Source organism: Amia ocellicauda, chromosome 21, assembly GCF_036373705.1.
Source record: "Amia ocellicauda isolate fAmiCal2 chromosome 21, fAmiCal2.hap1, whole genome shotgun sequence".
In the NCBI taxonomy this organism is placed as follows: Eukaryota; Metazoa; Chordata; class Actinopteri; order Amiiformes; family Amiidae; genus Amia; species Amia ocellicauda.
Window position 1 is genome coordinate 2,162,568 of NC_089870.1, and position 16,292 is coordinate 2,178,859.

The 16,292-nt window shown below is 39.0% G+C and overlaps 1 protein-coding gene across 2 annotated transcripts in view; it reads right to left on the bottom strand.

Moving 5' to 3' along the window:
- The window catches only part of LOC136716739 (tau-tubulin kinase 2), an 81,507-nt gene that overhangs the window by 27,804 nt on the left and 37,411 nt on the right, over nt 1-16,292 (bottom strand). For both annotated transcript variants that reach the window (XM_066694097.1, XM_066694096.1), the window contains exons 4-7: nt 14,512-14,585; nt 12,218-12,358; nt 11,289-11,393; nt 55-120 (exon numbers count right to left, since the gene is read on the bottom strand). In XM_066694097.1, the coding sequence (XP_066550194.1) occupies nt 55-120; nt 11,289-11,393; nt 12,218-12,358; nt 14,512-14,585 (386 nt within the window). The remainder of the gene's footprint in view (nt 1-54; nt 121-11,288; nt 11,394-12,217; nt 12,359-14,511; nt 14,586-16,292) is intronic.

Below are 16,292 nucleotides of genomic sequence, written 5' to 3' on the forward strand. Positions count from 1 at the left end.
ACAAGTAAAAGGCTGAAAGAAAGGGGGAGTGCTGGTCTCTGAGGCATTACCTACCTTGTTCTTGTGTGCATTGATAGAGGCGTACCGAACTGTCCCACGGAACCCTGCCACTGGCCGCGGCTGTAAGAGAGAGTCAATCACACAATCACATTATCTCTGACCTCAATATCTAATATATATACTCTGACTAATGTTTCACATTGGTCTGTAATTGTAACTCAGTTGTATGCTAATATTTTGTTCACAGCATTGCATTCTGTAAGAAGGGACTGACATGGGACTTGCAAAAAAAGTCAGTAGGATGTGATTACATGGCCTGGAGGGGAGCAATGCACCACAACTATAAAATACTCATACAACTGAATTACTTACAGGTAGGTGTTGTGAAGATGATAGGACTGTCTTAATTCGGACGAGAGAAAGGGAGTAATTAAGTGTATATAAGGCTGACTCCCATTGTAAGAGTTCAAAAGAATGTTGGAGCTCTAAGATAACAGATATTGTTTATCTGTCCTTACTGTGCCAGTGCTGTAGCATTCTTGCCTTGTATGCCTGCATCACATTGCTTTACACTTTAAGAATAGAAAACACTGTGTTCACTTTAGACAAACATCTCTGTGTGTTTGCCTTTAAGATAGGGGCCCAGTGAGATTGGAAACTAAATCACAGCTTGTAACTGGGGTACAGGTGAAAATATGACACGGGTTTCCTCCATAACAGTCAAATAGTGTCTGTCCTATTTTCGGGGGATTCAGATGGGCCCCTGTAAACAGCCATTGCTTCAATTCAGACTATTTTTTCGAGTAGAATGTACTGCTGAGTCGGCTATTCCCGTGGAGAACCATCAATAGTTTGATGCTGAACTGCAGAGCTCAGGTGCGATTCAGGGCACTCATTAAACACAGCAGGGTTAGGCAGCACACAGGATACAATTGAAGTGAAGAAAAAACACATTTGCCAGCACCAGAGCGCTAAAAAACAAAACAAAACAAAAAGATACACACCTGACATTTTGCAATTTAGGGCCTATCCCTGCCTGTTGTGAGGCTCCAGTAAACTAGTTAACCATTGTCCGGAGTCATACTGAAGCATGCAAACCACCTTGGTGTTTGGGTAGCTATTAAAATCTATTTTATTAATAGAATACAGACAATGAGTTAACATACAGAATGTGTTGGTTTGTATTGGCTGCATTTACGCACTTACAGTCATACCAAATAGCATGCTGTAAGAGACGCATCTAAATGGGTAAGGCTGATTAACAACATCAGTGTTACATAGATTAGTCCTTATTGTTTTTGTCTAGATGGGCTTGCCGTACTGCTCTGAGTCTGGCAGTGGGGAACTGGTGTGAAATGCGTTGAATGGTGCCTTCTTCCACTATTATTATTTTTGAGTTTAGTGCAGATTTGTTTGATGTGGTTTTGTAATGGATACATATAAGGACTTATTAGATTTTTTTCAATAAAAGGAAACCAGCTATAATCATGTATCACATGAAGCTGTAGGATTTGCTTGCAGTTTAAGTTAAAAAGCTTAATATTCTCCTATGGGGGCCAAAGAGGCAATAATACATTGAAAACATACTATATCAGTTTGCATGTATACTGTATCAGTTTGCATGTGTACTGTATCAGTTTGCATGCACACTATATTGGTTTGTGTGTGTACCAAATCGGTTGTTCACATGACTCAACTGGGCGAGGAATAGGGCTCAACGATTAATCGAAATCGAATCGCAATCGCGATTTGAAACTTTCCGATTAGCTAATCGCAAAGGCTGCGATGTGGATGCGATATGAAAAATATGCAGCGAGTCTGTCCCAGAGCAAAAGCATGACTGCCCTCTTTGTGTGGCAGTCTTACTAACCAATAGAGTGAGCGCACCTCCGTTCTGCCCAATCAGTGCTGTCCAGCCAACTGCGTACACGCCCCCATTAAAAACAAACGGGAAAGCGCGGTGCAGTAGGATTATGGCGTCTGCAGAGTCACAGCGATCATAAAGTGGATTAATACCAAAGACAAACAGCACTTCGATAATATGGGATTATTTTGTCTTCGAAGTGACCGACACCGAACAGAAAAGGTCATTTGCAAGAGCTGTGCGGAATTGTTGACACAACCCGTGTGAATACACTACCTGCACCAGCACTTGAAAAAGCGCCGCAGGCGGCTATTTGAGGAGCACGTTGCTAAAAAGTCGACTGAAAGTCCTGCCAGTGACACTCAGTCTAGTAGTAAGCAACAGCAAAGTACAATTTCAGAGTCGTTTGCGGCTGTTACACCATTTGAAAAGACCTCATGAAGGCACCAGGAGATAACTAACGCCATAACCCACTACCTCGCTAAAGACAAAATTGGCCCGAGGCCACACCTAGTTGCTGACCCCTGTACTAGACTACAAGGCAGTAGAGGGTCTACAGTTAAAGGCATGTTGTTCTCTAATTTAGAGTGTGTGCTGCACACTATTGAGAATATTGAGCTGAAGCTTGACTTTACAAAATTAAATCGCAAATCAAATCGCAATCGCAATATCTGTCAGAAAAATCGCAATTCGATAGTTTCCCCAAATCACCCAGCCCTAGCGGGGCAAGACAAGGGACGAAGGGAAATCAAGGGTGAAACACCAGTACGCGCTTTGTCCTCAAGCAACACATTACTGAATGACTTATAACCATGTAATCTGAGCACGACATTACAGATTACTTTTTAAGTATGAATGTGTGTTTAGTCCCTGTGATATTTGTGTACTGCAGTAATAATAAATAAAACTATTTGTTGTTGCACCCGCAATGACGAGTTGGGTCTACTGCTTGGAAACCCCTACAAGCGTTACAATACTAATCCATACTTCCATACCATATGTCCCACATAGCCTATCTACATTAAAACAGTCATAAAAAGCCACTAAATTGCCACTGTCCTATCAGTAGGCGTTGGACCAGATTTAAACAATATAATTTGAAAATATATAATTACATTGATATATTTTTTCTACTTCTAAAAGAGCACTATCCCCCATTTGCCAGCATGCCTGTGGACAACTCTGAGTTATTGTTTCTTTATCCACCATCTTTACAGCAATATACAGTGTTCTGCAATATAATGGAAACGTAAAACAAAAATGTTTCAAAAAACATCTGCTGTTTGGAATGTGTTGCTAAATGCACAGAAGACCACCAGAAAGCTTAATATAAGCTGTGCAACTGAAAATTGGTATATCACGGAGGAACAAGCAATTTCCAGGATCATTTAACCAACAAGAGTTTATATTATTATGCATTATTTATTAGGCTTAATGGGTCGATTGAAAAGAACTGAAAGCAGCGTACTGGAGATGATCCCGTGTTTAGTATGCAGCTCTGAACTAACTCTGTAAGTTCATTGCAATTGACCCATTAATATTTGTATTATTAATAAGAATAATATAACCAAAAATATATAATGTTGACACAAACTCTGAAATGTAGAAGGGAGTCCCTATTATAGTTAACCCAAATGTTAAGGTTACCATGTTCCGGTGTCTTTAGTATTTACTACTTTCAGTATAGTTGTGTTTTTTTAATGTTACTGAACATTGAGGTATATCAAGGGGTTCACAACGATTCGCTTTTTCTGAATTGAATAAAACATGGCCTGGATAAGCTAAGAAATAAATAACAACATGCATACATCATACAGTTTATTATGAGGAAGGTGCTTAGGAAGGTTAACATGTTAAATGCAAGCAAAATCAATACCTACATGAAACCGTGTACTTGTAAAAATTAAATAAAAACATGATTACTGTTACTGTTCTAGAAAACTTATTTTATACTACAACGTGATGTTTATTTTGTTTATATGGATTGTCTGTAAAATAAATAAATAAATAAATAAAATCTATACACTAGTAGCTAATGTGACGTCATCGATACATTATGCAAATTCACCAATGAAGCTTTGAACCTTTGTTCGGTGATGTGGTATAAATTGGTTAAATAAGGTAAAAATGTACACTTTGATACAGCCCTATTGCGTGCACACAATTATGTATGACACAAACGGCGCGTCATGAGAGTCAACCATGGACACGGTGTGATCAATACTTAAAGAGTAACCTATAACATCTTGCTCAGATGACATGGTTAAGTCATTCAGTAATGTGTTGATTGAGGACAAAGCTTGCACTGGTGCTTCCGCCTTGATTTCCCTTTGTCCCTAGTCCTGCCCCTCCCACTTGAGTCACGTGAACAACCGATATGGTACACACACAAACCAATATAGTGTGCATGCAAACCGATATAGTATGCACGCAAACTGATATTGTATACACAAACCAATGTATTATGGCCTGTTTGCCCCCCCTATATTCCCACAGTCTGTTTTTAACGTATTATGTAACTTTCATGCTTTTGTGGGCCTTTTAAAGAAAATTAAGTTTCTCTAGAGGAGGGACTTGGTTTCCTTTATTAATTTAATATGGCAAGAAATGCAAGCTTTCCCCTGTCCATGAATAAACATGAAAGGCTTCAAGTATAGTTGTAAGTAAACATTTCCAGCTGACAGATTCCAACATTAACATACAGCTCTAATCAAATACAGAAATCTATTTTTAATTCCATCCCATGGTAGCATAAGGCTTGCCAATTTCATATGCGAGGTCCCTTCTACCCTCTGGTGTAAACTTCGGTAATGGCACACTTAATACTGAGCTCAGAACAGGCTGTAGCACTGCAGCACAACTCTGGCCAATCCGGGCAGGCAGCCACCACACTTCAAACATCATCTCCACACTCAGTAACTGGCAGCTTCATCATATTATTCTTGCTTAACAGCTCTAGAGCTTCAGTGTAAAATGCATTCTGTTAGCTATTACTGACATGCACTTGCAGACCTGAATAACCCAATAAGCTGCAGAAATATAATGTAGTGCTAGTTGTGCTATTATAGTATATTTCAATTTTTTTGCTCACCAACGATTTGGAAGCTGACAATACTCGCCTGTTAAAGATCACCTCTAGATTCATGAAGAACTGTGTTTCTTTCCCTGTGTGTCTGTATAGACAAGGTCTTACTGTGCTATGGTAATATGGCATAGTTCAACCCTGATACCTAATAGATGTTTGATAAGAACTGTTTTCACCAGCAATTTGGGCTTGATACATCGTACAAACACCCCTTATATTAAACATTACATATGCCTTAAATTTTCCTCGGTTTAGCCATGTATGGTTCTTCCTGACAGTCAGGCAGAAACAGAGCTTCCACTCATCATGGGACAGACATGTGGGCCTGTTATCTTTCTCTCCTGTTTGGTCTGCATAAAAGTGGCTGTGGTTTGTAACTGCTCTAAGACTGTTCTTGAGAATGCCTCTTGAACCTCTTCCATGCAACTGCTTGTAATAAAAACCTTTTGATTGGAGGTGCATCTCTCTCTGGATTTCTGTGACCCTTCAATTCATAACACTATGTCTGGTAGATACTTGTGCTACTAGAATTCCTGAATGTGCTCACGATTCCATTTAGAATGGTGAGCACAATCAGGAATTCTAGCAGCAAAGCATCTACCAGCTGTAGTATTATGAATTATGGCACAGAGCAGAAACAACAATGACAAAAACAACAATGGAAACTAAAAACAGAAGGTGAAAATAAAGTTAGGTAGCAGATTTTGAAGCTCAGCCATACCGTTTCATATCTTTAAATGCTCTTCTGACAATCAGACAATACCCTTCTAAAATCAAATCACGAGGATTGGAACAAGACCATATGATAAAACATTATTTCGATGTCACCTCCTGGTGTGTATTCTGCCCTAATTTGTAGCTGTGCTGTACTGAAGATGTCAGTTGGCAGTATGACAGTTGCAGCAGAGCCTTCCCATTGCACAGTCAATCAGAAATCCAGGCAGACACTTGCAGCCATGTGGAAGGCTGTATCAAAGAATCTTATGTATTCATTCATTTTGGAATATATTTTCTGCCAATTGCCAATCAGTGCACTGCCACTGGGGGTATGATTTAGCTGAAACAGGGTTAAAAATCTGAACCCACAGGAGCTCAGAGAAGCCCCAGGGAGTCGCTGGCATGTGGAAAACTGAAGATTGTCTCTACCCATCCCCCAACACAGGCAGCTATTTGTCAAACTGATGGAGGCTTTTGAACCTTTAAAAGCTCCTGTCAGTACAGGTCATTGTGAGCTAGGACATGACAGGATAGGACATTAGTCCATCACAGGGCAGCCCTCACACTTATACTCTCTCTCACACACACACACACACTCTAACACATACAAATACAGGGCAATTGTAAAGTAGACAATCAACTATAAACAGCATGTCTTTGGGATGCATGCAGTAAAGCTCATGAAGGCGTGTTAAAACCATTATGATTCTGGTACAAATCAATGGTACTTTTACTGTCAGTCAGAGTCACACTTTCATGCATACATGTGCTACAATTGTGAGGGCAAAATGGCAGCTGTCCGTCTGAGCCTGAAGACGACTTGCACTGATGTGCTTATGGAATTAGCCATCAGACCTCCACATATGCCAGTACAGCTTCCTCTTACTCCAATTACGGTTCAAGTCTAATTTAATCTTCATCTGGAAAAAACTCCTGGATCTAATCAGATTTTTAACCCTTCATTAAAAGTGAAAAAGTAATTTGTGCATTAGAAAACGGACACTGTTATAACAAATCAAGCCATGTTTGAAAGGCAAGACAAAATAAATCAAATAAATCTATAAATCAATCATTCATGAACAAAAACACTACTTCCTGCTATTTTGAAATATATATTGCACCTGCAGATATGGAATGGCTTACAGTGAGGGAAAAAAGTATTTGATCCCCTGCTGATTTTGTACGTTTGCCCAATGACAAAGAAATGATCAGTCTATCATTTTAATGGTAGGTGTATTTTAACAGTGAGAGACAGAATAACAACAATAAAATCCAGAAAAACGCATTTCAAAAAAGTTATACATTGATTTGCATGTTAATGAGGGAAATAAGTATTTGATCCCCTATCAATCAGCAAGATTTCTGGCTCCCAGGTGTCTTTTATACAGGTAACGAGCGGAGATTAGGAGCACTCTCTTAAAGGGAGTGCTCCTAATCTCAGCTCGTTACCTGTATAAAAGACACCTGTCCACAGAAGCAATCAATCAATCAATCAGATTCCAAACTCTCCACCATGGCCAAGACCAAAGAGCTGTCCAAGGATGTCAGGGACAAGACTCCAATTCGCAAATGGAAAAAACACAAAATAACTGTTACTCTCCCTCGGTCTGGGGCTCCATGCAAGATCTCACCTCGTGGAGTTTCAATGATCATGAGAACGGTGAGGAATCAGCCCAGAACTACACGGGAGGATCTTGTTAATGATCTCAAAGCAGCTGGGACCATAGTCACCAAGAATACAATTGGTAACACACTACGCCGTGAAAGACTGCAATCCTGCAGCGCCCGCAAGGTCCCCCTGCTCAAGAAAGCACATGTACAGGCCTGTCTGAAGTTTGCCAAAGAACATCTGAATGATTCAGAGGAGAACTGGGTGAAAGTGTTGTGGTCAGATGAGACCAAAATCGAGCTCTTTGGCATCAACTCAACTCGCCGTGTTTGGAGGAGGAGGAATGACCCCAAGAACACCATCCCCACCGTCAAACATGGAGGTGGAAACATTATGCTTTGGGGGTGTTTTTCTGCTAAGGGGACAGGACAACTGCACCGCATCAAAGGGACGATGGACGGGGCCATGTACCGTCAAATCTTGGGTGAGAACCTCCTTCCCTCATCCAGGGCATTGAAAATGGGTCGTGGATGGGTATTCCAGCATGACAATGACCCAAAACACACAGCCAAGGCAACAAAGGAGTGGCTCAAGAAGAAGCACATTAAGGTCCTGGAGTGGCCTAGCCAGTCTCCAGACCTTAATCCCAAAGAACATCTGTCGAGGGAGCTGAAGGTTCGAGTTCCCAAACGTCAGCCTCGAAACCTTAATGACTTGGAGAGGATCTGCAAAGAGGAGTGGGACAAAATTCCTCCTGAGATGTGTGCAAACCTGGTGGCCAACTACAAGAAACGTCTGACCTCTGTGATTGCCAACAAGGGTTTTGCCACCAAGTACTAAGTCAAAGGGGTCAAATACTTATTTCCCTCATTAACATGCAAATCAATTTATAACTTTTTTGAAATGCGTTTTTCTGAATTTTTTTGTTGTTATTCTGTCTCTCACTGTTAAAATACACCTACCATTAAAATTATAGACTGATCATTTCTTTGTCAGTGGGCAAACGTACAAAATCAGCAGGGGATCAAATACTTTTTTCCCTCACTGTATAAAATCACTACAACACCATCAATCAAAGCCTGATCTCCTGTGTGATTTTTCTTTTAAGTTAGTACATTTATGGCTTGCCTAAAAAGCCTCTACAGCCTATCTATGATCAAATACATACATGTTAAGTATCGATAACTATGAAGTTATCTATTCATAGGTCCAGGTCAATAAGTTCAAATCGTACAAAGAAACTAAGTTCACATTTTGATTATTTTTACATGATTCTTCTTCAATAAAAATGCTCAGCAACAAGTTTCAAATTTAAAATATGATACTTTCTAGATAACGTAAATGTTACTTTTAGAAAATAGTTTTCAGTGTACACATAAAATAGTTAAGACAGTTGAGGTCAGAGTATATATTTGGTCTCTTTTACAAGTCCATTAAAAACGGAAATTCAAATTTGAAAGACAACCTGTCATTGGATCCCTTCAAAAGGAACTGAATTATAAAACACTAAAAAGTGCTGCTTAACACTTAACACAGGAAGCTCTATTTGTTTTAAAGAAATAGGTTACCGGAGTCTTCAACAACTTGATGAAGAAACAAAGATACCAGGATCCTTCAAGACACAGCTTGGTAAAATCTTTGAATCCTTAATTTATTAGCATACAACCCAGCCAGATTAACAATGGGATATGGCAGACTGATGAAGGAGACATCTGGCTAAGGAAGAGCTGCCATATAATGCATGAAACAAGATAAGAGCCTTCATCTTGATAGCCAGAAAGTATAGAAGTGGCACAAACTTGGGTTTACTTACATTTTTAGTAAGGCAATAGTGGAATCTGGATGCCTGGCGTGTCTCTCGTTTGAATTTAAAGTAGTTTTTTCAAAAGATAATAACCTCATCCCCCCTCATTAAGCTCCTTCCACTCTCCCTAGGGTGTATTTCAGAAGCGCTAAACAGGACTGCAGACCCACTCACCAATACACAAACATTAACCCCCTCACCCCCTTCAGTAATTCACTCTTCTCTACTGGCTCCTCCTCCTCTTTATTACTGGCCTTCAATATAGCATAACAAGATAATGTACCTAGCATAGCATAGCATAGCAGGCTAAGTATAGAATAGATACACAGTGCATCAACTCACAAAAGACTTTGCTTGAAATCATAGGGAAATTCACCAAAACATGTATTCACCCCTAGTCAACAAGGTGAGACTCTGTGACTCCGTTCTACTTGAATTTTATTTTCTGAGCAGTATGAATGCATCTGCCATTGCCTTCCCCCCAAGAAACTGTGACACAAGCAGTGGCAGGATTATACAGAGCTTCTGGAAAGGAAAGCAAGCTGTATTTTGTTAAGGCTGGTTTAAAACGTTTTTAATCATTCTTTGCAGTTATGGCACATATAGTCTTGCCTCAGACAACCTCTCGCTGCGCAAACATATTTTTCAACACAATAAGGTAACTCACTACTACGTGCTGAAGTCGATTCTTCACAAACTGCATTGAAATTACACAAAGTTTGTGCCAATTAATTTCACTTTTTAATGCTTTAAAAAGATTACTCCTCTGTTGTCTATACATTCTGCATGCATTAATCTGCACTGTTGAGTTTTAGAGCCATAGTCTCAAAGCATTTCATAGCATTTTTAATGATAATAAATCCAAACAAAATCTTTACACTTCCAAAGGTGTACTAATTTATCATGAGCTGCTATGTTTTTTGTTTTGTTTGTATTTCTTATTAGAAATGTTTTTTTTTTTAGCTTTGTGGTCAATATATTTTTACAAATATAGCCCTTGGATAAATTATATAGATTAATTCTCACTACCAACCCCATCCCAAATGACTGAAACCTGCAATTATTTATCCTCACTTGCAATTAGTATTCAGACTCATTATCACTCGGAAGAGGCATCCAGTTAGCGCCAGTTTTCACAACTGGAGACAGCAAAGTCTAAGTGCCAGCTGAGAGGCAGGCATGGCTAGCGATGCTAATTCACCACTCTGCGGGGGGGGGGGGTGACCAATGATCGTTCTATTGGGCAGCCAGCTAAAGCTCTGGAGCTAGGATAGGTGAGGTGTGCCTAGCCCAGTGTCTGTGTGAATACCATAAAAACCACTCAAACTATCCGCTTTGTGTCTTATGCTTTAGTCACAATTTGGCACGCCAGTGTAAGACTGTACACCTACCAGGTCCAGCAGCTGAGATAAAGTTCTAGTGGAAGTAATCATTATTACATTATTTGTCATTTAGCAGATGCTCTTATCCAGGGCGACTTACATTTGTACCCATTTATACAGCTAGGCATTTTACTGGAGCAATCTAAGTGAAGTACCTTGCACTGCCCCACTTGGGATTTGAACCAACAACTTTCCACTTATGAGTCCAGAGCCCTAACCACAACTCCACAGTGCTGCCTATTGGTGAATTCCCATTGGTGGAGCCACACAAATCCACGCAGATCTAATTAGAACTGCGGAAATCCACAGTACACAAGCGCAACCATTGTTAGCGAAGATACGTTCTACTTTAGCCAATCACAGACAAGAAATAACAAATCCTACCCCCCCCCCATCAGTCTTCCTTACAGCTTATTAAGTGTACAAATGTGGGATGCAAACTTTGCCACTGATGCATATATTTTGGTTTTCTCCTTCTCAGTAATTGACTGCAGTGGAATTAAAATACATTAAATACACCAGTACACAAATGTGACAGCTTTTACTTAATTTCACTGATGGCTCAGATGTAGGCTCAAGCCTCTTACAAGTTGATTGGGTTTATGATTGGATTCTTTACAAAAGCACAGAATTCTTCATGGATCTAGCCTCTTTTCCTGTCAAAGTGCACCAGACTGATGCATTTAACTGAAAATTAAAGGAAAAAAAATATCCCAGGGGGGCAAGCCCCCAGACACCCTAGAGGGTGTGGGGTGCCCCACCACAGTTTCCCAAAATCCTGTGGGAAACACTGAAGAGTCATGGTGGGAAGGGTGGGGGTGACTAACCGGTCGCACTTCTAGGCAGGAATTAGTGAACTGGCGAGCCAGGCCGAAGTCTAGCATGTAGCACTTCCTGCAGGTGCTGGGGAAGTGGCCCATGGCAAAATTGGACTGAAATAGAACAGAATGAAGAAAAAAAAAAAGAGAACAGTGACAATGGTGTTCAATAGCAGGGGTGCACAAATACAGAACCTTCCCATAATCATCTCCCTAAATTTACAACTGATTTCATTATCAACTATTCAAGCAAACAAAAGAGGGGTGTATGTAATAATCCTCAAGAATGGGAAAGATCTGTATTCCAAAAGCACCAGTATTCATAAGAGAGTACACAGGGTTATTTAAATTATATGTGTCAATTACAATACTAAAACAAGCTAACATTTAAATCATTGTTCGAAACTGATGGCCAATATTAAGCAATAACCTTCATTAAAAACTAAAATTGCATTGTAAACTATGACACCATGTCCATGCTATATTGCCATCTAGTGGAAATGTCCATAATTATATATAAAATACGTACATACAAATCTATATGTTATGTGATCAAACTGTTTTGCAGATGGTAAGCAGTGGAGAATTATTGATTGATTAAATCACTCAAAGTGGGAACTCTTGAATGCTCTACACACATTCTACATAATACTCATAAGGAAATGTTTGTTATTCATAATTTTTTCCACAAAGTAATACTATTTGGATAATCTGTAAATCAGGGATAACAATCTAAAATCCAGTTCCTGCAGGGCTAGTGTCTTCTTTTTTCCCCAAATGGAGCTCTCAGATACTTCATTAACCTTATATTATAATGCAGGATGTAGCAAAGGATTTAATTCATACAGCTGTTGAGACCATTTAGGTAACTGAGATCTAAGACAGTATGGCCCAGTGGCTTTGAAGCACTGTAGAGCCACCACTCCCCACTCTCTCACCGGTTTGATGTCTCTGTGCAGGAAGCCTACAGAGTGGATGCTCTCTATAGACTCCAGGATCTGCCGTCCCAGCCGTAGCGTGGTGCTGACAGTGAAAGTGCCTCTGGACATGCTGCGCCGCAGGTCTGCCAGGTTCCGGCCCTGATGATAAACAATACAGCCATTAGCAAACAATACAGCAGTATTGATTTGAGATGGAACTGCATCTTGATTATGTTAAGACACCCAAGGTACTTTTATATGATACAGCTAGGGTGGTGATGTTGTTCTAGACTAGGCTTTCTAGACTGTTATGCTCCAAGCGTCACTGTAGCCATTTAGGGTAAAGCAATGTGAGAAACAATAAGGAAATCAACAATGAAACTGGGATGAATTAGAAAACTATAAACTGATGACAAATTATTCGGTGAAATGCAATTCATTGATGCCTTTTAAGAAAAGCATTTAATTGAGCAAATACATATAACACTATCTACTGGGTGTACCGTGCACTATGTATAAAACTTATTTTGTACAACCTGCACTTTATCTTTGGACATGATCAAAAGACAATAGTACACTGATATTTAATATCACAAAAAAGTAGAATGTCTTTGAATTTATTCTGAATTAAAGCTGAAATAATTTCCCCAATATAACACGAAAGGTTAAAAAAAGTGTCACAAATTCTGTGGACGCTGAAAGAAGTTTCTTCACAGAGGCATGTTTCTTTCAAGTAACATTCCAGTACTCCTTGCGAACAAACCTTTTATTCATTTACAGTTTTTTTCTGTATTGTACAGATTAAATATTTACCTGCATTGATTTTGATTTTGGTATTTTTCAACTCCTGAAACCAATTAAAATGTTCAACTCTTTTGTTGCCAAATTATGCAAGTTTTCCTGGTGAACATTTTAACATTGATGCATTGTCATAAAACTATTGAATAAAATGTGATTTTTATGATTAAATAAGTCTCAGTAGCAATGTACAGCGCTCTGTTACGACGTGATTGTGCATAATTTGTGGTAATAAAATGATTAATTAGGATGATTAAAGCACATCAATGGAATAATTATTAATAATTGCTTTCAGAGGAGCCTATATTGACCCCTTGGAGCTGGAGACACCTGAAATATAGACTGGGAAAAATGCAATGCCCTACATATAGCCTAATGTTTGAATTACCCAAAAACACTTAAAGGTGTATAATATATCTAATGAACATCTTCTTATTTCACCTCATGTACAATCTCTAGAAATTGTGAAGTTTGGAAGATAGGTACTGTATTTTAGCTATGGCACAAAATGTACAATATGCAATTTATTTATTTTATACAAGAGTACAAGTATACAGGCGAATCGTAAATCAGGGGTCAATACTGAGGGACATAGCACAGCATTGTCACAGAACTGCAGCAGCCCACACACAGAACACTCCATAGAGCACAGCGATCAACACCTACAGTCACAGACTCATGTACAGGCACCCTTCATTTGAAACCATGTCATTCATGGTTTCATCTGGTAAAATTAATGTTGTTTATTACATTTGATCAATGATATAATCAGGAAGAATACTGAACTAATTAATACTAGAAAGTAGTAGGAAATATTCCAATTGGCTCAGGGTTCCCAATCATTTTTACCAATTAAATTCCAAACCTTTTCCATGACTTTTCCATAACTTCTTACCAAATTTCCATGACTACATATATGTGCATTTAAATGAGGTAGTAACAACAAATATAATGTAAACTTCAGATGTTTGTGGGATTTGGTGGATAAATGTGGACTACAATTTGAAAAATGACAAATATATCTGGAAGAGTAAATCAGAGTGGGCACAGTCGGCTCGTTTAAGGACTCGCCACCTAAAAGGGTAAAATCAGATTTTAAAATGTACATGATCATATGAATTTAGTTCTTAAGCTTATTCATGATCATAACATTTCCATAAATTTTCCAAAACTTGGATATTTTATGATATTTCCAGGCCTGGAACATTTCAAATTCCAAGACTTTTCCAGGATTTCCATGACCTGTGGGAAGGCAGTGCAGATACTGATCTCTGCAGCTTCACAGAGATCTATGGAATCGTACATCAGGCTCATGATGTAAAAGATGGGTGCAGAAGCACTATAGGGAGATTAGAGTTTTTTAATGTAGCACAGCCTTGTACAATATAGCATTTACAATGACACATCCACAACAATATAGATTACAGTACACCCAGGGAAATATGTTTTCGTACATCACAGCACACTACACAGACAGGATCACCAAGGCTTAAAGCCCCATCTTTCTCCCTTACCTGCAGCTCCATCACCACATAGTTGAATCGATCATTTCGTCCACAGCCGATGAATCGACACACGTGGTCCTTGCCTGCCAGTGAGAGAGGGGAGGGGATGAGGTCAATGACACTAACAACAGTCAACCCAACGCAGGTGTGAGTTGCATAAGCCTTCCCAGACTACAGCTTGTGCAAATCCACAAAGGATGTTTGCAAGTGCATTTATAGCTTCTGATGGGGAATAGTACTCAGTGTGGGCAGTACCAACTTGCATGTTCAGTGGGAGCTTGGCTTTGCCTTTGAACCTTTTGAAGGCAATGGTTGGTCACACCAAATATGGATTTGATGTAGATTTTTCTTCTGTTCACTCGCTTTGCATTTAGTTAATTGACAAATATAATCTATTAACATGTCTATTTTTGAAAGCATTCTTACTTTACAGCATTTTTTCACACCTGCCTAAAACTTTTGCACACTACTGTGCAGGGGATAAAATTAAATTCTACCACTGTGTCTGGTAGAAGGAAAAAACTTACCAGCCACTTGGTATTTTTACCAGCCAAATGCAAACATCACCAAAAATGCAAGAGGGTGCGTAAATGTGTGGTGAACATGTTAAAACGTGGCATTTATTCAGGTAATTAATCAATCACTATAACAAAAGCTAATTGCACACCTGTATAGACTAGACAGGTGTGTACGAGGGAAAAGGATCTGGATAGAAGAAACATGCTCCCACACAGTTTCTACTTGCAAGTGTTATAAGGTCTTTGATCAAAACATTGCATTCTATTGAATTATAACACTTGCAAGTAGACTGTGCGGGATCATCTTTTTCAAATTAATCAATCACATATGCAATAACATGGCAGCTAATGGGGATCTGTATAAATACACTAAACTAACACATGAGAAGGGGTGTTATATGGTGATATTATTGCTCTTCATACTCCTCTTCCTCTTCAGTGCTACTCCCTTCTCTGGGTCTCTGCACGTCATTAAAAGGATTTCATTGGATTGGCTAGATATTCATAGAGTCACAGTCTGTGGTTGGGTAAAAAATATATAATCTCTAGGAATGATGGCAGACAGTAACATCCTTTCCATTGGTCAATACCATGCACGCCAGCAAAGACGCAATGTAAACAAACCGCACACTTCTCTTCAGCAGAATCTCCACTACACAGCAAAAAATCGTTTAAAAATAAATTAATACATTGTAATTGATGCAATTGATGAATACTTATCTAACACAACAACTTTGTTACATAAATATCTATGTAAAAATACATTATTAGAAGCCGTATGGAAATGGCATAACAGCAGACCTGTCAACTCTTACGCACCTCGTGTCAGACTCTCGTATTATTGTCCAGACATGAGCACAACTTTTCATTGTCACAATTTCAAATTATCTATAAAGGTTGTGACTATTTCTTTTATAAAGGAATATTTTGCAATTACAGCTATAACTGACCAACCAATATGTTTTTCTTTTTAATTTTTTATATATTTGTGAGCTGCAATGAAAATGCCTTAACATTAGCATCCTTGTGGCAATGTTTTCCAGTCACAACAGCGAAATACAAAATGTATAAGACCTATCTAGCTAGCTAATTGATATAATCTACTTGGCTAAACGATTGACTTTTCCTTTCCAAATCACATTTAGACTGCTGCTCTGCGTTCGGAAACATAAGTGTGCGTTCGAGTTCCAGCAAATACAGAATAAAGAGCAATAGCTGGCTGTGTATGTATTCATGCGTTTGTTGCTCCTCTTTCCTTTTCTGTCATATTAT